This window comes from Callorhinus ursinus, unplaced genomic scaffold (genome assembly GCF_003265705.2).
Source record: "Callorhinus ursinus isolate GAN/ISIS: 27379988/994484 unplaced genomic scaffold, GSC_fseal_2.0 scaffold2, whole genome shotgun sequence".
In the NCBI taxonomy this organism is placed as follows: domain Eukaryota; kingdom Metazoa; phylum Chordata; class Mammalia; order Carnivora; family Otariidae; genus Callorhinus; species Callorhinus ursinus.
Genome location: NW_027397064.1, coordinates 100,130,093 through 100,152,128, shown reverse-complemented (window position 1 = coordinate 100,152,128; position 22,036 = coordinate 100,130,093). Strand labels below are relative to the sequence as shown.

Here is a 22,036-nt window from a genome sequence, read left to right as displayed (position 1 = left end):
TCTCCAGGCAACCCACTTAAATCAGCTATTTTCAATATGTGCAGGAACTAAAAAACCAAATCTAAAGAAATTAAGTATGGGAACACTGTCTCCACAAAAAGAAAGTAACATTAAACAGAGAATTTATAGATAAGAATCAAATAGGGAAATTCTTAACTTGAAATGTACAATAACTGAAATATAAAATTAACTGAAAAGACACAACAGGTGATTTGAGAAGGTGGAAGACTCAATGACTTGAAATGGGTCACCTGAAATTATCTAGTCTGAGTAACAGAAAGAAAAAGAATGAAGAAAAATGAACTTAGATACTTGTGGGACACCATCACATGTAACAACAGACATATAATGGGAGTCCCAGAGGGAGAGGTGAGAAAGGAAAAGAGAGATCATTTGAAGAAATAATGGCTGAGAACTTCCCAAATTTGATAAAATATACCATGGAAAAGCAACCAGAATAAAAATGGACTGCCAATCAAACAAAAAAGACTTCAAAACAACAAAAAATTACTAGAGAAAGAGTGACATTTCATCATAATAAAAGAACCAAACAATTATAAACATATCTGCACGTAACAAAAAGCCCCCAAATATATGAAACAAAAACTGAAAGAATTAGGGCGCCTGGGTGGCTCAGTTGGTTAAGCGACTGCCTTCGGCTCAGGTCATGATCCTGGAGTCCCAGGATCGAGTCCCGCATCAGGCTCCATGCTCGGCAGGGAGTCTGCTTCTCCCTCTGACCCTATCCCCTCTGATGTGCTCTCTCTCTCTCATTCTCTCTCTCTCAAATAAATAAATAAAATCTTTAAAAAAAAAAACTGAAAGAATTAAAGGGAGAAACAGACAACTAAATGACAATAATTGGGAGATTTCAAAACCTAACTCTTAATAATGGATAACTCAGCAAAAGGTCAATAATGAAACAGAAGTCCTGAGCAGTATAAAACCAAGTAGGTCTAACAGACATTTATAGAACATTACACTCAACAACAGAATATACACATTCTTCTCAAGTGCATTTAGATCATTTTCTGAGATAAATCTTATGTTAAGCTATAAAAAAGTTTCAATAAATTTATAAGGATCAACATCATACGAAGTATGTTCTCTAACCATGTAGAATAAAAGTACAAAAAAATAACAAAGGAAAATTTAAGATATTCACAAATGTGTGGAAATCAAGGAACACATTCCCAAGTAACCAAAGGGTCAAGGAAGAAATCAAAAGAGAAACTGGAAAATAATTTGGGATAAATAAAAATGAAAATAAAACATAACCAAACATGGAATGTGATTAAAGCGGTGGTTGGAGGAAAATCTGTAGCAATAAATGTTTTATATTAAAGAAGAACCGGGGGCGCCTGGGTGGCTCAGTCAGTTAAACATCTGCCTTCGGCTCAGGTCATGATCTCAGGGTCCTGGGATCAAGCCCCGCATCAGGCACCCTGCTCAGCAGGGGAGTCTGTTTCTCCCCCTCCCCCATTGCTCATGCTCCAATAAATAAATAAAATCTTAAAAAAAAAAAAAAAAAAAAGAATAGGGGCACCTGGGTGGCTCAGTCAGCTAAGTGCCCAACTCTTGATCAGGTCATGATGTCAGGGTCGTGAGATCGAGCCTTGCATCGGGCTCCATGCTCAGCACAGAGTCTGCTTGTCCCTACTCCTAGTCCCCCTGCCCCCCCACTACAACACACTCTCTCTGTCAAATAAATTAGAAAAAAAAAAATAAAGATCTCAAATAAATAACCTAATTCCCCACGTTAAGACACCAGAAAAAGAAAAGAAAACTAAACCTAAAGCAAGTATAAGAAATGAAATAATGAATCAGAGGCACCCGGCTGGCTCAGTGGGTAGAACATGCAATTCTTGATCTTGGCATCATGGGTTCAAACCCCACGTTGGGCGTGGAGCCTACTTAAAATTTAAAAATTAAAAAAAAAGAAAGAAAGAATCTATCAGACCAAAAATTAATAAACTTGAAAAACAGACAAGAATCAATGAAACCAAAAGTGGGTTTTTTGAAAAGGCCCACAAAATGGGCTAACCTTTACCTCAGCTGACCAAAGGGGGTAAAAAAAAAACCCTCAAATTACTAAAATTAGAAATGAATGAGGGAACATCACTACCAACCTTACAGAAATAAAAAGGAAAAGGAAGTAAACATGAACAACTGCATGCCACCAATCAGATAACTTAGATGAAATGGACAAATTTCAGAAAGACAAACTCCAAACTGAGTCAAAATGAAAAATAAAATCTGAATGGATCTGTAACAAGAGACTGAAGTAGGAATTTTAAAACTTTACACAAAGAGAAAATCCAGGCAAGATGGCCTTTATAAATTCTACCATACGTTTAAAGAAGAATACCAATTCTTTTATAAATTCTTCTCCCCGCGGCAAACAGAAAGGAAACATTTTCAACTCATTCTGTGAAGTCAGAATTATCCCGATACCGAAATCAGATGCAGAATTACAGGAAAACTATAGGCCAGTGTCTTTGATAAATACACACATACAGGGGTGCCTGGGTGGCTCAGTCAGTTAAGCAGCTGCCTTCGGCTCAGGTCATGATCCCAGCGTCCTGGGATCAAGCCCCGCATCAGGCTCCCCGCTCAGCGGGAAGCCCGCTTCTCCCTCTCCCTCTACCTGCCGCTCCCCCTGCTTGTGCTCTCTCTCTCTCCCTCTGTCAAAATAAATTAAAAAAAAAAAAAAATCTTAAAAAAAAATATAATATATACACACACACATACAATCCACAACAAAACGCTAGCGAACCAAATCCAGCAACATATGATATAAAGAATTATACACCATGACCAAATGGGGATTATCCCAGGAATAAAATTAATTGCTTATCTGCAAATAAACCTTTGTTCTTTGAGCTCCTTGTGCATAAGAACCCTAATTTATTCATCTTTATATCCTCTGTGACAGGCCAATAACAAATGTTATGTCATTCTCATTATAAATAGCACATCCATCCCAACCCCTGCCTTTATTTCTTTAAACTGCTTTATTTTTCTTTGTGTCAATTTTATCTGGGATTATGTATATTTTTGTTCCCTGCTATAGTCCCAATGCTCAGGGAAACTTAACACGTTGACAAGTCTTCAACAAATATTTGTTTAATTAATGACAGCAACTACATAATGCTAAATTCTAAATTCTGTTCCTAAATTGTAAGACATTACTCACCTGAGTTCTTCAGGTTTTGCTGTAAGAGGAAAAAAAAGAAAATGTCCCATTAGTTTCTGCTTACATGGTAAACTGCTTCGCTATTCATAAAAGTAAATCTAGGCAGTTTTTAAGCCATATTTCCCAATTACAGATTTAAATACCGTCATTTCACAAAATGTTCTAGGATTCACATCATTAAAATCAATAATGACAATTACTTCCATTTTTAAAATAAAGCAATAAAATATCATTTTCTTTTAAAACAGAACCACCTGCAAGTCTCCTAGAGTGAGGTGACAATAAAACACTGTCAGTGGAAAGTAAGAGGTAACTCAGGGTTTCAAATCATCACGAACTAAAATGGTCTCATTAAAAGCTATGTATTCTTTAATTGATACTAATAACAAACAAAAATTATGAATATAAATGAGTTTTTTTGTGCCAAACATCAGGTCATGGCAGATGTTTCTGGACAACTGGGATGACCCTAGTCAGACATACTAAAAACTCAACCTGTATTTTAATACGAACTCAGATTCAAAACCAAACACAACTTTTAGTTTCTCAAGTAAATCAGGCTTTTTATTACATAAAGTTAAATATATACTGATGTTTAAATTTAAACACTATTTAAAAGAATCCTAATATTATAATACTATATGAAATAATTTTTACTTAAAATTTATTCATCATATACCAATGGTTTTTTTTTTTAAGTTCTTAAGGGCATTTAGAAGATTATTATTAATGAAATCTGGAAGTCAAAAAGAGAAGGGAAAGTGTTGCTCTACAGAACTAAAATAGTTAATATGAACAAAAACTGAACACAAATTCAAAATAGTACCTGAATTGGGATTAACATAAAGTTTAATCTCAACAACAATACAGGCAATTTTTCCTTCTATTTTCTTTCTTTTTTTAAAAAAAGATTTTATTTATTTATTTATTTATTTGAGAGAGCGAGATCACGAGCAGGAGGTAGGGGTAGAGGGAGAAGGAGACTCCCCGCTAAGCAGGGAGCCTGATTCAGGACTCAAACCCAGGACCCTGAGATCATGACCCGAGCTGAAGGCAGATGACTGAGCCACCCAGGCACCCCCTTCCTTCTATTTTCTTATATTGATTCTGTCATAACCAAAGTTAATAAGGGTACTTCAGTTGACTGGAATTAATTTAAGGCTGAGATAACTTCAAGTAAACATTTCCAGCACATGATGGACTGTCAAGGAAGAATAGTCTTTTGAAACAAGGTTGCATCTCACCTTTCATTTGTAGAGTTCTTCTAGAGTATCGTTTGCTGGGTCTTCTTTCAAAGGATGTTGATCTTCTTGGTTTATTGGTTTTTGTGGTCTGATATTCAGTTTTTCCACTAAAATAAATGAGGCATATTAAGAGGAATAAGAGAATTTAAGGCCTATAGTAATCAGATACCTATGAGAGAAAGTCTACATTAAGTTTGTCCTTAACCGAACCATCCTGAGCTTCATCCTGAAGTAACTACTACTAATAGCCTTGATGTCTCTCTACCACATCATTTTTCTACTCTTTAGGCTTGTGGGAAATATGCAACATGCAAATTATATTGTTTTTTCATAAGCATGCATGTGCCTAGGAACGTATTGAATAACTCTTTCATAAGCATGCATGTGCCTAGGAATGTATTGAATAACTCTGGAACATCTGTATTTTATGAAAATCCTTTCCTCTCCCCATTCACTCACCTCATGCAGTTTGCTATTAACTCAAGATTTTATTTTTTTCTAATTGTGATATACTTTTCAGAGTAACTGAAATACTAATTTAATATTCAGAAATATTTAAAACTATTTTCCCACTCTCTTTGATTTTCATTTAAATTTTCTTAAGAAATGCCTCCTCACTTTTAACACAGGTAGAATAGAAGCTCTACTTTTATGAATTCCACACAATCAACTTGCCACAATATTGATTATTATCCATTCGTTTTTTACATCACAGTGCCTCTCGGGGCATGCTGAAAACTCATAATCAATAATCTACTCAAGTAAACCAAAACATTTTTAACTTATAACCAACACACAAGGAGTCTATAAAAATAACATAACTTTGGGTTTATAAAGGACCAGAAATGTTACCCAGGATTAATTTTCCTCTAGGTGCACAACAAATACCCTTTTTCTATATGGCATTCAGCTATTGCATGAAGACTCCTTAAAGCTCTTATTATATGAATTTAATTTGGGGGTTAATTAATCTATAAAGTAAATGTTAAGAGGAATATAAAATCCATGATACCAGTATAATGCTTTCCTGTCTAGTCAGGACATTACAACCAATAACAATACCACTTTGTCTTTTATTTTGGTCAGTGAAAACACTGGCAAACCACTTTGTTTCTCTATGCCTTGGTTTCTACATCTGTAAAATGAGAAGTTAGCCTAAACTTTTTGGCTTTATGAAAGAACATAAGATATAGCAAGCAGCTATTGACATTCACCTGTATCTAAATCGTGATCCTAGTCGAATAAATCCCGATCGATGAGAACTCTTTTGGACCGGGCCTCGGAGACGAAAGAATGCATGATGTTCCACAGCACATTTCCATAAATGTTTGCATGCTTTTGGATGATCCAGTCGAAAGACAAATGTATGTTCCTGCTCTTTGCCCTGAAAAAGAAAAGGATGTAAAGCTAGGTAATTATTAGGTCCAACAGTTCTGCCCCTTGTAACTCAGCTACAAATACAACCACAGCAGTACCAAGAACCAAATAATAAAGCATCTAGTTTGCTCCCTGAAACTCACTCTCTCTAGCCACCTACGTAAAAAGGCAGAGTTGAAATCAAGCTGTCCACTTTCACAGCCAATCTAAATTATTCCTAAAAGGGTCCTCCCTACTTAAGTGGTCTCATTTCTCAGAGAAACAAAAACTGAGGCTTTGGGATAATATATAATTATAATGTAAAGGATCATACAAGATCTGGCAATATATATCAATAAACTTAAAAATGTGCACATTCTTTGTCACAGTAACCATACTCGCAGGAATCTAATGATAATAATTAACATTCACAGGCACTTTTCTAAGGATTTCATATGAATTAATTCAATGAGCAGATACTATCATTAGCGCCATTTCACATATAAGGAAACTGAAGCTCAAGAAATAAAGCCCAAGGTCACAAAGAGGAAACCAGAATTTGAACCTAACTATTTGTCCTCCAGAACCTATTTGTAACAACTAAGCTTTACCATCTCTCTAAGGAAAAAGATTTTAACAACAAAATTTATACCCATATATTTTCTTCACAATCTCATTTATAATAGTAAAAATTGGCATGGCAAAAATCATAATAAGTAATGTTAAAAGACAAACAACTATTAGATAAAATATTTACAGTTTCTATGACAAAGGGTAAAACCAGTAAGAAAAAGGCCAAATGACAAAATGCACAAAGGATATGTATCAATAAAGAGTTTGGAGAAAAGGAAATATAAAGAACTCAAATGTATGAAAAGATGTTCAATATCACTCATAGTAACAGAAATAAAAATCAGACCTACAATGAAATTCCACTCTTCACCTTCCAGATAAAAATGTGACAACTTACTCTGAGGAAAGAGGTTTCACCTTTGATAGGATCTCTGTACCCAGGACAAATGCACATTTGAACCAGCAAATCCACCTCCAGGAAATTATCCTGTAGATATTTGCCAATGCACAAATTCATGCATATGTAGTGAATGTTAACTGAGAATTTATTAAATAAATTAGGGTACATCCATACACCAGAAACTATGCAGTTTAGTTTGTTTTTTAAACAAGAACAAAGAAGCATTTTGGGCGTCTGGGTGGCCCAGTCGTTAATTGTCTGCCTTTGGCTCAGGTCATAATCCCAGGATCGTGGGATTGAGTCCCACATCGGGATTCCTGCTCAGCGGGAAGCCTGCTTCTCCCTCTCCCACTCCCCCTGCTCGTGTTCCCTCTCTCGCTGTCTCTCTGTCAAATAAATAAATGAAATCTTAAAAAAAAAAAGCATTCTATATAGTCATATGGAAAAGATTCCAGAAGTTATAATGTAAAGTTTAAAAAGAATTAGTACAGAACAGTCTAAAGGCATGGTAACTTCTGTATAAAAAAGAATTGATAAACACATTTGCGTGTGTGTGTGTGTGTGTGTGTGTGTATGTGTATATAAAATACCTTCAAAAAGAGATCCAAAAAGCTAATACTATGTAAGATCAAATCTAAAATGCCAATGATTGTAAGATGCACAATTATCTTATGGCCCAAATGAGAACAAGTGTCACCAATTAAATTATGACCATATTTCCTTATCACATAGAATTATATTTTATTCTTCTTGAAGAACTGCCTTTAGGTTTAGAGACAAATATCACTGAATCACACAGTGCTTACATAAAAAGGAAAATATTTGTAAATTTAAGTTTTTAGATGAGAAATCTGCCTCTTCTGAGTCACTGTCAATTCATTTGTTGATAATATAATGATCATCCTCTGTACCATCAATAGATTTCCTTTTAAAATGCTCTATTGCCTCTTTGATTTCCTTCTAAGCTGTGTGATAGGGCAATCCTTTGCATGTATCTTGGTAATAAAACTTGAAACTTACAAAATTACTGTTTTGTTTAATTTTCAGAATCTTCTTTTAGGTTCTCTGTTAAGTAGTCCTTCTCACACACCATGTGCATCCAAGTCTTTTTGACATTTGCCCAACTTGCTTTTATCTACATCCATCTACATGAATATATGTTTTTCAATTTACTTCTTTGCATGCAATAAAGTTACTTTTATTTATTCATAATTCTGTGAGTTCTGACAAATGCATGGAGTCTAGTAACTACCACCAAAATCAGGTTACAGAATAGTTCTCTCATGCCTCCAAATTCTCTATGCTGTTGCTTTGTAGGCAGGCCTCCCCATTCTCCCCAATCCCAAACAATCAGTGATCTGTTCTATTACTACAGGTCTGCCCTTCCCAGATCGTCATATAAATGAAACCATACAAATCATAATCTTCTGAGTCTGGCTTCTTTCACCTAGCATAATGCATTTGAGATACACCCATGTTGTGGGTATCAATTAGGAGCTAGAGTTAACAAAAAAAAAAAGGTAATCCTTAATTTAGAAGGCTTTACTAAAGATTATTAGACTTGAGTTACCACATAGTATCGTCATTGTTAAAAAAGTAATGCAAAGTTCCTACCTGATCATCATCTTCTACAACCACCAGGGTTAATTTATTCTTCTTAAAATCCAATCTGGTTATCTTGGGCCTATAACAATATCAGAATAAAAGTCAGATTTCAAGTAAATGTCCTCTAAATTAAAAGAAAATGTTTGTTGTTACTTCTGTCATATTAATCATCTAACTGCTGAAATGAAAACTGATAAGAGGATAGACATAATCTGTACTGCCCACCAACAAAGCCTCTACTCTAAGAAATATTTAGGATAACAGAAAAAAAAATTTCAAAAGCAGTATCTCTAATAAAACCAATGCACCAATCCTCACATATATCAGACATTAAAAATGTTAAGAAAAAAAGAAAATGAAGAAATCCATACATATATTTTATAGGCTGCCAACTACGGTACAAGAGATTCTCCAGGCCTAGTATAAAGCACGAGCATATAAGAACTAGATACAGGAAAGACTATAAAGCTTTGTTAAAAGGCATAAAGGAAAACAAATTCTTGATTAAGGCCTTCAACTCTATTTTCTGTATCAATTTTGGTTTGAGAAGTACATCTATAATCTTATAAAAAAAAATTTTAAACCTCACTTTATAGCCCCTTTTCCAACTCTATCTCCCCCTGTACTGAAATCCTCAACAACCTACCACATGTGAACTCTGTATTTTTATGAACTGTGAATATCAAAACAATACAACTCTCATTCTAATTTTCAAATATAATCTATATAAAAAATATAACTGTAAGGGCGCCTGGGTGGCTCAGTCGTTGAGCGTCTGCCTTCGGTCATGATCCCAGGGTCCTGGGATCGAGTCCTGCATCAGGCTCCCTGCTCTGCGGGAGGCCTGCTTCTTCTCCCACTCCTCTGCTTGTGTTCCCTCTCTTGCTGTGTCTCTCTGTCAAATAAATAAAATCTTTAAAAAATATGTAAGATATAACTTGTTTACAAGAGTTGTACTAAAACAGTAAGTTAAGTATAACAGGCAGAGGAGGAGGGGAAGAGCTAGCACTTATTTAAGTGTAACAAATACTTACATAATGCCTATGAAGTATCAGGTACTCCTATAAGTGTTTTACATGTATTAATTCAAAAGATTCTCACAACAACCTTAAAAGAGGTGGTACAAAAGATGCTTTCTTTATCTCACCGCCTACAGCGTTCTCTGGCCACGAAGTGTGTTCCATCTGCCCACAGGGCAAGCTAGAAGTGTCAGAGAATTAACACTCAAGGACTGGGTAAATAAATACCCCAGAGCTCCTTCACCTATCGAGGGACAATTATGAAGGTGTTCCACTGAAGTCTCTCAGAAAGTCCCTAGCAGAGACACCTGGATTCAAAAATAAATGAAATATTATCTTCAACTTTTTGAGGGAAAATAATTTTCAACCTAAAATTCTATTCTCAGCCCAATTATCAAGAAAGCGTAAGAGAAGAATAAACCATTTTAAGGTATCCAAGGATTCAAACAATTGACCTCCTACACCCCTCTTTTCTTAGGCAGGTACTTAAGGATATAGATTGGAATAAACAAAAGGAAAGAAAGGAAAACATGGGAAGAAGACACAAAGGATCCTAGCTGAGAAAACAGATAAAAGCTGCAGAGTAGCCTGAAGAGCAGAGAGTTCCAACTGGAACAGAAGAATCATTCAACGCAACCCTGAGGATTTGAAAGAACTTAAGGATAAGACAAAGGCAGGTAATTCAAAGGGTTGTGTGGGGTATGCAAGAGTGGTGGCTGAGGGGACGGGGGAGCCAAGAACTTTGGGAAAAACAAAAACCTACACAGGAAAAAACTAAATGTAATCCCAGTTGTGAGTTCAATCAAGGATTTCTGGACTGATCAAAAGAAAGACAGGATCATGAGACAGCAGTCTTGTGCAACAAACTTTACTAAGGTGTCTGGATAGGGATGCATGAGAAGGTAAGTCTTTGACGACAGGAGACCTTCCAGAGGTGGCTGCACAAAGTTACCACCAAAAAGGGGAAGAGGGCAAGGGAACTTGTAGGAGAGAGGGGAATCAGAGATGAGGCTTAGGTGTCTACTCAATAGCATTCAGCAGCAAGCCAGGAGTGTCTGGGTCAGAGAACTCTAAAGGGCAGTAGTGGTTTGAGGTCTTTCAGAGCTACAGGATTTGTCTTATTTAAGACTAGCTGATGTCAGGTACAGCTTACAGTGGGACACGCAAAGCAGGCAGGCTCTAAGTCATTAAAAATACACCTATTGGGCTATATGCAAAGTAACTGGGTGTATAGGAATTTGACTTTTGTGTTGGTGGGCTTTGAGCTAATAATCCTGGCATGTTGTGAAGAAGTAAACAACACAGGGACCCATCTTCAGCTCCTGTATGTAACACTGGTACACTATGAAGCTCTACACCAATTCTGACACAGGAGTAACAATATGAACACTATTTCCTGATTTTCAATTCTTAGAACAAACCAGGCAAGACGTGAAGAACTTAACTATGGCTACAAAATCCAAGGAAAATCTATCCTCGAGGGGCACCTGGGTGGCTCAGTCGGTTGAGCGTCTGCCTACAGCTCAGGTCATGATCTCAGGGTCTTGGGATCAAGTCCCACATCGGGCTCTCTGCTCAGCAGGGAGCCTGCTTCTGCCTGCCTCTCTGCCTACTTGTGATCTCTGTCAAATAAATCTCTAAAAAAAAAAAATTTTTTTTAAATCTATCCTCAATATAAAATGCAAATATAATTTAAAAATATGAATGATAGAAGTTGGGACCTAAAAAGAGAAGCACAGCTTAAAGGGAGGGGTAAATATCCTCCTTTTACACACCACGGAGTAGGGAGTAATGAAACTGCCTGTGGAATAAGAAGTACTAAAAACAGTGATGTAACTACATAACAGCAGAGTGTCCTCATGAACACTTAATACATGTAGAAATATAAAATATATCAAGAGATGTATTCTGACATACCTTGAAACTAATGGAAAAATGGATGGAAGAGTTTAAAATTTACTTCTGGGGGGTGGGACTAAAGATGGGTAAGGAGTATGATGGGAGACTATTGCTTTTCATTTACAATCTTTTCAGAATCATTTTATTTTCAAACTCAATTTTATGTACTAACTTGACAGAGACTTTTTTACTCATTAAAAAAACAAAACAGTAAGTATCTGTAACATTAACTCTGCTTACCAAAAAAATAAGCCAATTTTGGTCTCTCCTTCAAAAACAAGGACTCCTGTTGGAGTCAGTCCCAAGCTATAGTCATTCCCATCTCTAGCCTAATTTAAGGAGAACAAAATGTGTTAGATTTGCATAAGACAGACTTCACATGTTCACAAACAGTTTATTTTCACACTGAATTATATTAACTATATACAGGCCAATATTAATATGCAAAATGTTTTCAACAATCAGAACACCCAAAGTAACATTCTCAGGGAAATTCACGCATACATTTACTTTACTGTAACACCACAGTCTTAAAGTATGTCATCATTGAAAATACACTGTGGTATACTTCCACTACAAAGAAAGTTCTTTGCAGATCTGTCCGTATTCTATTTACCATTTAAATTACAAATTTTTAAAAAGACTGCCCTTCTGGACAATTTAGCTTTTTAAACCAGAAGTAACTTAAATCACCATACAAGCTATATTATATCTTATCAAAATCCTCTCAACTATAAATTTTCTACTTTGCTTCCTAAATTATTTTAATTTTTAAACAGTCTACTCAGGGGCGCCTGGGTGGCTCAGTCGTTAAGCGTCTGCCTTCAGCTCAGGTCATGATCTCAAGGTCCTGGGATTGAGCCCCACGTCGGGCTCCCTGCTTGGTGGGAAGCCTGCTTCTCCCTCTCCCACGCCCCCTGCTTGTGTTCCCTTTCTCACTGTGTCTCTGTCAAATAAATAAAATCTTTAAAGAAAAAAAATACTCAGCTTAAGTGATACAAGATGATATGAATACGAGGTAAAAGAATAAAAAGTGGTTTAAAAATCTAAAAAATATAATAACACCTTAAAAGCACAGATACACCTTTTTGGAGATTTTGGTTGTTTCTCTTCTTTCTTACAATGAAACTTTATGTGAGATTCTCATATTTAATCTCAACCTTTATAACATCCAAAGTACCCAGTTGCTATACTATGCCATCTCCATGCATTCCCTCATACTGAAAAATGCCATAGTTACCTTGAATCTTGAAGGAATAAACTTTTTAAAAAGCATCACAACACAGTACTTACCTTGACCACATGCATATCGACCCCATACATTTCTAACCATTTGGCTTTATTCAGGTAATTGGTTTCAGCTTGTGCTGGTGTTTGACCTCTGAAATTTAAAAATTAATAATGTTTAAAATAATAATATAAATTTTTTATTTATAACAGAAATAGAAGAAAACAAATATAAAATCATGTGGCCATGTTAAAGAAAAGTGTGATCAAATGTCAAGTACCTGTATTCCTTCCATTTCTCAAAAATAGCCAGCTCCATCTCTTCAGTCTGAATCGGCACGAACCTGAACTCAGATACAAGTTCAGGACTATGCTCAGCAAGATCATAGTCACCAAGTTCAGCTATAAACATAAGTTCCACAAAGTTAAATTTTGTTAATAAGTTTATTTACTGCTGAATCTTTCTTCAAAACTCATTTTATTAATAAAAATTCCAAGATTGGATTCTTTTCTTAAACTACCAGTAAGTCATAACACCCAGATCTTTCCCAAAAATAAATCTAGCTCAGACTAACAACCTTCCAACATCTATACACACAATCACATATTTGTGGTTGGTGGTATATTTTCAAATAAATGTGTTTCTGTTCATTTATTTCATACCTTATAATGCTTAGCTTTTGAAAACTTTCTAGACTTCCTTACAGAAATACCTTTTGACCTTATAATAAATAGACAAAAATATTTAGCAACCTTTAAAAAAACAATTAGCAGGCATCCATTAAGAATCTAATATGCAGAAGGGCACCTGGGTGGCTCAGGTGGTTAAGCATCAGACTCTTGATTTCAGCTCAGGTCATGATCTCAGGGTCGTGAGACTGAGCCCCATGTCAGGCTCTGCACTGGGTATAAGCCTGCTTAAGATTCTCTCTCTCTCTCTCCCCCTTCCCACCCCCAGCTTGTGCACATGCTCTCTCTTAAAAAAAAAAAAAAAATCTAATGTGCAGAGAACATGACATCATACACCACTCACAGATACAGTCTCGGAGTGCCTGGGGGGCTCAATTGGTTAAACATCCAACTCTTGATTTCAGCTCAGATCATGATCTCAGGGTCATGGGATCCAGCCCTGGGTTGGGCTCCATGCTCAGCACGGAGTCTGCTTGTTCCTCTCCCTCTGCTCTTCCCCCTATTTGCACTCTTCTTCCCTCTCTCAAATAAATAAATAAATAAAATCTTAAAAAAAAAAAAAAAAGATACAGTCTCTGTCCTCCTGGAATTGTAAATTGTTAGTCCTAAAGAAATAACTGAAAGAGGGGCATCTGGGTGGCTCAGTCGGTTAAGTGTCTGCCTTCGGTTCAGGTCATGACCCCAGAGTCCTGGGATCTAGTCCTGCATTAGGCTCCCTGCTCAGCAGGGAGTCTGCTTCTCCCTCTCCGTCTGCCCCTCCCCCCTGCTCATGCTCTCTCTCACTCTCTCACAAATAAAATCTTTTTTAAAAAATTAAAAATTAAAAAAAAACTGCAAGAAAAATTAGTAAAAAATATTTGGGGAAGGGAGGCAGTAGGAAAAACCGTGGACAATGCACAAACATTTATGTACCCACCGATGGTTATCTCTGAACTGTGGGTTTGGGGAAGCAGGATACGTGATTCTAATTTTCTATACTTTAGACATTTTTCCTTTAAAAGAATTATTCTACTCATATAATAAAAATTAAAATATTTCCACTTTAATAAAAAAATCCGGCTGTGTAGAAAGAAATAAATAGATCTTGAGATAGTAATAAAAATGGTAACTCATTTATTGAACACTGACTCTACACATTAGACCTATTACAGATATATTGTCATCTATTTTCTCAACAACCTTGCAAAATATTTATTATCATGCCCACTTTATTACTGAAGAAACTGCTCTTTTGTCTGGACCATAATGTTTTTTAAGAAGCACCAAACCAAATCTACTACCTAATGTTGTTCAGGGTATATACTAAAATGGCAAGGAAAAAGTGAAAGTATGAGAAAAAGTTAATAAAAATTATTCTGATAAAACATAAAATCATAAATGAGAAACAACTAATTTTATGAGGATGGGAGTAGTACTTCAGCAAATTTATTCTTAAGGATCTTAAGACAGGATTTGGCAAACTATTAGACACGGGACAAAGAGATGCACAAGATATGACGAAGTGTGAAGGAATCATGTAGATAATGGTGCTGTGGATGAAAGAGAAAGTAGGAAAGAGCTTTTACTTAGGAAAAAAATGTGATAAGTAGAGTTAAGAGATAACAAAATAGAGCCACAATGCATGAATCAATAAGTAGTAAGCACTACTTTGAATAGTGTTTTGTTAAATACACAAAAATGTAGAAAATCACATTTTCAAGAAGCACATACCTTGGCTATCATGACACTTACACAATAAGACCCAGAAAGAACATGTGAGGCCGTAAGTGGCAGAACACACACATTGACAAAGACAGCTTTTCAGTAGATGAAAGTTTTAGAATTATCAACCTCATATCGGAATAAAACGTAAAAAATGTGCTTTCAAGAAAAAAATGCATGCAGTTATACACTTCTGATTATTACAATGCTAAAGGCATATAGCATTTCCAAGCTAGTATCTGACTTTTTGCAGATGAAAAAACAAATTTTAATTTGTAGACAGACTAGGATAGTAGATGGAGGCAGGTTGATAATTTACACCACTGACAAATTTTTGAAGTACAGAAATTTCTTCTGGTCACTAATCCCTCTATCAACAGGAAAGTATGCTTTCTTAAAACAGTGAAAACATGAAATAAGCAAAAATATTAGGTTTACCATAAAAACATAAAAATTTAGTCATATTATCCATACATATTCAAATAAATACTACTGATCCTAGAGAGATTAGGGATAAATATGTAATCACCAAAAAAGTATAAATGCCTTCATAATCATTAATTTTATTTGTATTCTAGTATATACAAATACTCCAATATTTACTTCTGTTTTGTGAATGAGGATTAAATTATAGTTTTCTTAAAATGTTAATTTTTCAGGAAAAAAATTACCTAGCTTAATAGTATTTGGTCAGTATAACAAGGTACAAAACAGTGAGTTTTTCATTAATCTCATTTACTGGAAAATACTTTTTTTATTGTTAAAATAACCATCAGGAACTTTAAAACATGCTCTAAGCCTTTTTTTCATGGATTCATTTTTAAGAATAAAACTAAAGAAAGCAAAACATGTGACTATTGCAAAAATTTACTCCTATATCTCTGCATTCTTTTCAAGGAAAAAAAGTAGCAGAAGGTCCCATTATACTTATTGAATTATCAAGTCAACAGCGATTTTGTTTGAAAACAAGATACAGATGGAAAGGGAGCAAATAAAATGAAAGGGAAGAAAAAGAAAGCAATGTTCTAAAACAAGTCAAAATAATAGATAGGGTTGGATATTGATACAAGTTTACACAACAAAAGCAGTGTTACTTTTCTTGGCACATCACTTTGAATCTTTCGAAATTCTTAACTAAAAATATACAAAAAAGAGGGGTGCCTCGGTGGCTCAGTCGTTAAGTGTCTGCCTTCTGCTCAGGTAATGATCCCAGGATCCTGGGATCAAGCCCCGCATCGGGCTCCCTGCTCGGCCAGAAGCCTGCTTCTCAGAACCTTCCCCACTCCCCCTGCTTGTGTTCCCTCTCTTGCTGTGTCTCTCTCTGTCAAATAAATAAATAAAATCTTTAAAAAATATATATATTCTTTTTTTTTTTAAGATTTTATTTATTTATTTATGAAAGACAGAGAGAGAGAGAGAGAGAGAGAGGGGCAGAGGGAGAAGCAGGCTCCCAAGGAGCAGGGAGCCCGACGTGGGACTCGATCCCAGGACTCTGGGATCATGACCTGAGCCGAAGGCAAACGCTTAACCATCCGAGCCACCCAGGCGCCTAATAATGCTTTATTCTTAACAGTCAACATAAGAACTGCTTACCTTGCAGATTATAAGCTGCCAACTGAACTGCTGTATCAAAGGGACACTCTAATCTGAGACCAAAACACAAATTTGTTAGACAAGTCAACTTCACAAGCTTCATTTTAAGATAAGTGGAAATAATACATACTTTATGAAAAAGAAATGGTCAACATAATTAACTATGAATTTATTTTGCAAAATCATTTTCAATTACTTAAAATGTGGTTTACCTTAAATAACTAATACTCACTTTCCACTGAGAATATCTTGTTTTAACTGAAGAACAAATAAATACCTAAGAAAAATAAAAAGCACACATTTAACTAAACGAACAATTTACTTTGAAAATAATCCTACCCTTCTAATTTGAGAAGAAACATTATTAATTACAGAATTTTACCTGCAATAGAATCTATAATGGAAAAAAAAAAAAAAAACAAAAAAAAACACGGGGGCAATAAGCCTCAGGATGGTAGCATGTCCACAACAGCAAGGAAAAGAAGGCCACAGAGTACAAGTACAACCACCTTAAGATTAAAGGTTTTAAGCAAATTATTGAGAATAAGCTCTGTGATCTAATTTAACATTACTCTCACAACACAAGTCACCTCATATGTGAAAGGGTACAGGCATGTATGTTACAATGGAGATTAGCTATAATCTCACTGGCAGAATATTCAAGAGGAAACCCTTCTAAAGGGACTCAGCAACTTAATAAACAGTATGTGTAAGTGAATCATGGATTTACCACATAGAGTCAATGAAAAAAGTTTTTTCTGTTTTTTCTGTTCTGTTCTGACTCTATGTGGTAAATCCATGATTCAAATATTATAAAAATAATTGTATATAACCTACTTAAAGTTTGTCTAAAACTATTCAAACCAAATCAGAATCTAATATTTTTCATCAGTCAATGGCATTTCAATAGGTAAAGTCAGGAGCCAACTTGAATAAACTCCCAGTGGCCGAAGACAGATCATTTGAACATCAATAAACATCAATAAATATAATATGGCAATATAGTCAAACATACCAGTCCTGTTTAAAATCCATGAGTTGATAATGATACTTAAAAAAAAGAACTCAACTAGTTACCTTTAGAGGATGCTAGGGAACCAACTCTTTTTTTGGAAAATTGATAAAGGAAAAAAAAAATCCTACACTTAAAAACTCTTTTTATTTATTTATTATGTCCCAAAATGAAATTCTATTGTCTGAGGTCTTAACCAAAGGCAAGAGAGATCCATTTCATTAGTGGTCTACAAGCAGGAAAGAATTATAAAGGCAATCTTCCAACACCTTTAGCTAGCTGACCAAAACTTCACCCTGTACAACTCTAGAGTGGTCTTACCGTGTTAGCTCTTCACGAAGATTATTTGGTTCTGAGGAATAAAATTTAACTCGAAGATGCAGACAATAGGGTGAGCCAACTGTCATTAAAAAACAAAAACAAACAAAAAAAATACTTTAACTTTTTATATAACTATTCTAAGAGTAAGAATTTTCAGTCAGTAAATTTGTTAAGAAGTCTACTGAAGTGGAGACAGAAGATAACAGGTTATTGTGGCAATATTTCACACACCAAAATATTGTATGGCTTAATTAAAGCCTGCCAGGCTTTCACTACACCTAACATAAAAAAATCAATCAGATTTTTTAAATGTACCAACCATCATATAGTACTATCACAATCAGCTGTCCTCCCAAGAATAGATAGTTCTAGATTAATTCTAACAGTTCTGGGCCAAATGCATCAAATATAAGTTCTGACTACGCAATCTAACAGCCCTAAAAAAACCTGGCAAGCTGTATTTCTTGTGAATACTGAGTAATGCCTAGGTTATTAACTGCTCATGGCAAATCCCCCCCACACTCTCCAATTCATTTCACCTACTCCACTAATGTCTAAATTCTCAGTGGTCCCATTATTTTGTAAAGACAAAAGTTGAGACGCTCTGAAACCTCTTACGACAAAGGACAAACTGGATTACAAACCGGACATTGGTATCTTCCCCTGACTATTGCTAGGAATAATAGCATTTTATGTGAATTGTTTCATTTCGTTACTCTTAATTTTTTAAGTTACATCTTTAAAGTCTCAAAATATTTTACAGAGCAGGGCAGATGCCAAACAGGAAAATTCCAACATAAGTAAATTACTAAAAGTTAAGCATCTCATGAGAACTCAATCTCCTTTGCAAGCTGCAAGTCTTTCTCCAGGAAATAAACTGTAAAGCACTTGAGGTTCTAGATTACTATTAACCCTATATTAACTTAGGGGGTGGGTCAGTGTATCAAATTGAAATTATCTTTAGAAAGTAGAGATGCTAAGAAGTTCATCTGAAATATGATTAGAAGCTCCCCAGAGCTTCTAATACATAATTACATATAATTAAATTCACTTTTTGTTCACAATTCTTTCAACACTTACTTTTTACTTGCTTTTTGATGCTCTTGGTACCATCTAGCCAGTGCTGAAAACAAAAGCAAAAATCAGATGTGAAGCAGATGACAGAACTCAACATTTTCATTAGTAAAAGTTAATTTTCATCATGCTTCAGTGATAACCACAAGGAAGTATCTCACAAGAGAAAAACAAAAGTGAGAATGAAAATGGGGGGAGGATTATCTGCCCCAACATCTACAGCAAACTTATGACACACAAGCAAAAAACGACCTAAAACCAGATACAGGACTTCTTTTTTTTTAAGATTTAAGAGAGAGTGAGCAAGCAAAAGTGGAGGGGCAGGGGGAAGGAGCAGAGGGAGAGGGACAAGCAGACTCCACATTGAGCACAGAGCCCTATGTGGTGCTCAATCCCAGGACCCTGACTGAGATCATGACCTGAGGTGAAATCAAGAGTGGGCCACTCAACCAACTGAGAAACCCAGGTGCCCCTCAGATAAAGGATTTCTTAAAACAGTTCCTCTGCTCCCTCGTAGTAACAAGGATGGTATTTTAAATTCTGCCCTTAGTTTTCCTATTTCCCCAAAAAATTAACTCTCATACTCCATTGCCTGATTCATTCTTGTGATAAAAATGTAAGATTTACTAAGAGATCATAACCAAAAATGAGAGGAAGTAACAATGTCACTTAAATTTTACAAAACAGATACTACTCAGTAGTACTCTTTGAAAGAGCCTACACTATAAAATTAGATCTCATAACTAAGGCCCCACCTACTAAATGAAGCAATCTCTGCTCCCTTGCTTTACAAATAAAAAATGTTAACACTGTGACTATAGCAGACTTCTGGTTTCAAAACTAATAGCCTTTTGATTTCTGTAACCTCCCCACTATGAAATGTCCATAACACAAACAGACTTTAAGAGGCAATTCCAGAGGTTTCCACAGATAAACCATTCTCAGCTCACTTCTCACTATTAATCCCTTTACAACACCAAGTCCTAACAGTGGCAGGATGCACTCATCCAACTAAGATATACATGACTGTGTTCTCTCCAGCATGCTTACAATTCCAAGCACCCTAAAAACGAAAGGAGTGCTCTTGTGCTAACTAGTTCACAGAGCTAAAGAATCCAGTTTCAGAAATCCAGATAGGCAAAGAGTGGGTAAACAAGGCTGCATTGTTAATAGCCTTGTAACCGTTTGCTTTTCTTGCCAATTATTTGCCTAGCCTCTTCTCTCCATTCTCCAAGATCCAAAAGTGAAATTCACAGAACTACCAGTGTGCAAGCAAAGTACCTCTTCATGTTGAAATAAGATGCTCAGTAAATATTTCAAAAGGCAATTAAATACTATGCGATATTTTCTCTGGATCCTAAGTGTGTGTAGGGTACTTAGCCATTTCTCATCTTTTTTTTTTTTTTAAGATTTTATTTTTAAGTAATCTCTACATCCAATGTTGTGCTCAAACTCACAACCCCGAGATCAAGAGCTGCATGCTTGGGGCGCCTGGGTGGTTCAGTCAGACAAGCGTCTGCCTTCGGCTCAGGTCACGATCTCAAGGTCCTAGGATTGAGCCCCAAGTCGGGCTCCCTGCTCAACAGGGAGTCTGCTTCTCCCTCTCCCTCTGCCTCCTCCCCCCTGCTCAGGCTCTGTCTCTCTCTCAAATAATAAATAAAATTAAAAAAAAAAAAGAGAGAGAGAGAGAGAATTGCATGCTCTACCAACTGAGCCAGGAAGGAGCCCCAGCCATCTCTCATCTTTTAATAAATTCAGTTGGACATCCACTTTTAAGCCTGTTCAGTAAACTGTTCAGTTTTACACATCCCTCCAATAGAATCCTAGGCTAGCCGGCAGAAACACAATTCAATCTATTAGCAGAAAAGAGGTCAACCTGGTACAGCAAAAAGTCCATCCATCATGGCCAATGCTAGCAACTAAATATCCAAAAATCCCAAACTTAATTATGTTAATACCTACTATAGCCTGATGTCAATCACATATTGGATAAAAGATAGAATTAGTTTTTATACCCCAGATAGTCTTCTACCCACATGAATCCCAGAAGTTGCTCTATCTTCAGGTTTTATTTACTCTACTGCAATGAATTAACAGGTGTCTGCTGGTGGCCTGGGCAATCTTACATGCCTATGGTTAGGGAGACCCCTACACCATAATGAGCACAAATGAGCACAATTCTATCAGGAGGCAATTTAACGATGCCTTAAAAATAACTGTCTTTGACTCGGCAATTCTACACCTAGAAATAATTATGGATGTGTGCAGATTTACTTACAAGGAATTATGTGAGAAAAAGTTAAGACAATATATATATTCAACAAGAGTGAACTGGTTAAATAAAGTATTTCAGTATGCCAGAACACCATGCAGCAATTAAAAACAAGGAAAGCAAGTGTTTAAGGATCTGGAAAACTATTTATAATATGTTGTTAAATTTTAAAAGGCAGGTTATAAAATATAATTGTTTTGTCAAAATGTACAAGTTTATACATAAAAACATGCTTTTTTCTTTTGGACTGAGATAATCTATAACAAAACAGTAACAGATGTTATCTCTAGGGGGTGGATACTGCTGGTGATAATTTTTCTTCTTTGTGCTTTCCTCTATTTTCAACTTATTCTACAATGAGCACATATTATTTAAAATACAGACCCCTTACTTTAATATTTTATATAAATATTTATATGGTTTAATTTGGGGGTAGTATGAAAAAGTATATGGTCAGCAGTACCTCTACTCCCTGCAATAGGCCACCCCTCCATATACCCAATTTCTATCACCACATCCACCCTCCAACAAGATGTTACTGGTTTCTGACTCCTCCAAGAGTTTCTTCAAACAGGGAAGGAAGAAAAAAAACTGTGTATATATGTTGGTAGAACCTAGAGAACATTAACAATGGACTGAACATCAACAGGTTATAAATTTTGACAGAATAAGCTTTGAGGAATATAAAGAAGGAAACATTAATGTAAGACCACGTGCTATTTCAAGAACAATCTATAGTCTTTTCAGACAGTTATAACTTAAATTTCTCCCCGTTTAAGAACATGTAAGACCTAGTCTCAAGAATACACCTTTAATTTGTACCCTACTACTCTAAGAAGCACATTAAACATAAA

At 35.7% G+C, this 22,036-nt stretch overlaps 1 protein-coding gene across 10 annotated transcripts in view; it reads right to left on the bottom strand.

Moving 5' to 3' along the window:
• Positions 1-22,036, bottom strand: part of EPB41L5 (erythrocyte membrane protein band 4.1 like 5) — a 154,299-nt gene that overhangs the window by 93,910 nt on the left and 38,353 nt on the right. For all 10 annotated transcript variants that reach the window (XR_012375987.1, XM_073885152.1, XM_073885137.1 and 7 more), the window contains 11 exons: positions 18,917-18,959; positions 17,837-17,915; positions 16,736-16,780; positions 16,504-16,556; positions 12,801-12,921; positions 12,586-12,673; positions 11,533-11,621; positions 8,384-8,453; positions 5,655-5,824; positions 4,441-4,547; positions 3,197-3,215 (listed from right to left, as the gene is read on the bottom strand). Coding sequence is in view for 9 of the 10 variants with exons in the window: in XM_073885152.1 (XP_073741253.1) it covers positions 3,197-3,215; positions 4,441-4,547; positions 5,655-5,824; positions 8,384-8,453; positions 11,533-11,621; positions 12,586-12,673; positions 12,801-12,921; positions 16,504-16,556; positions 16,736-16,780; positions 17,837-17,915; positions 18,917-18,959 (884 nt within the window). In the remaining variant the exon portion in view is untranslated. The remainder of the gene's footprint in view (positions 1-3,196; positions 3,216-4,440; positions 4,548-5,654; positions 5,825-8,383; positions 8,454-11,532; positions 11,622-12,585; positions 12,674-12,800; positions 12,922-16,503; positions 16,557-16,735; positions 16,781-17,836; positions 17,916-18,916; positions 18,960-22,036) is intronic.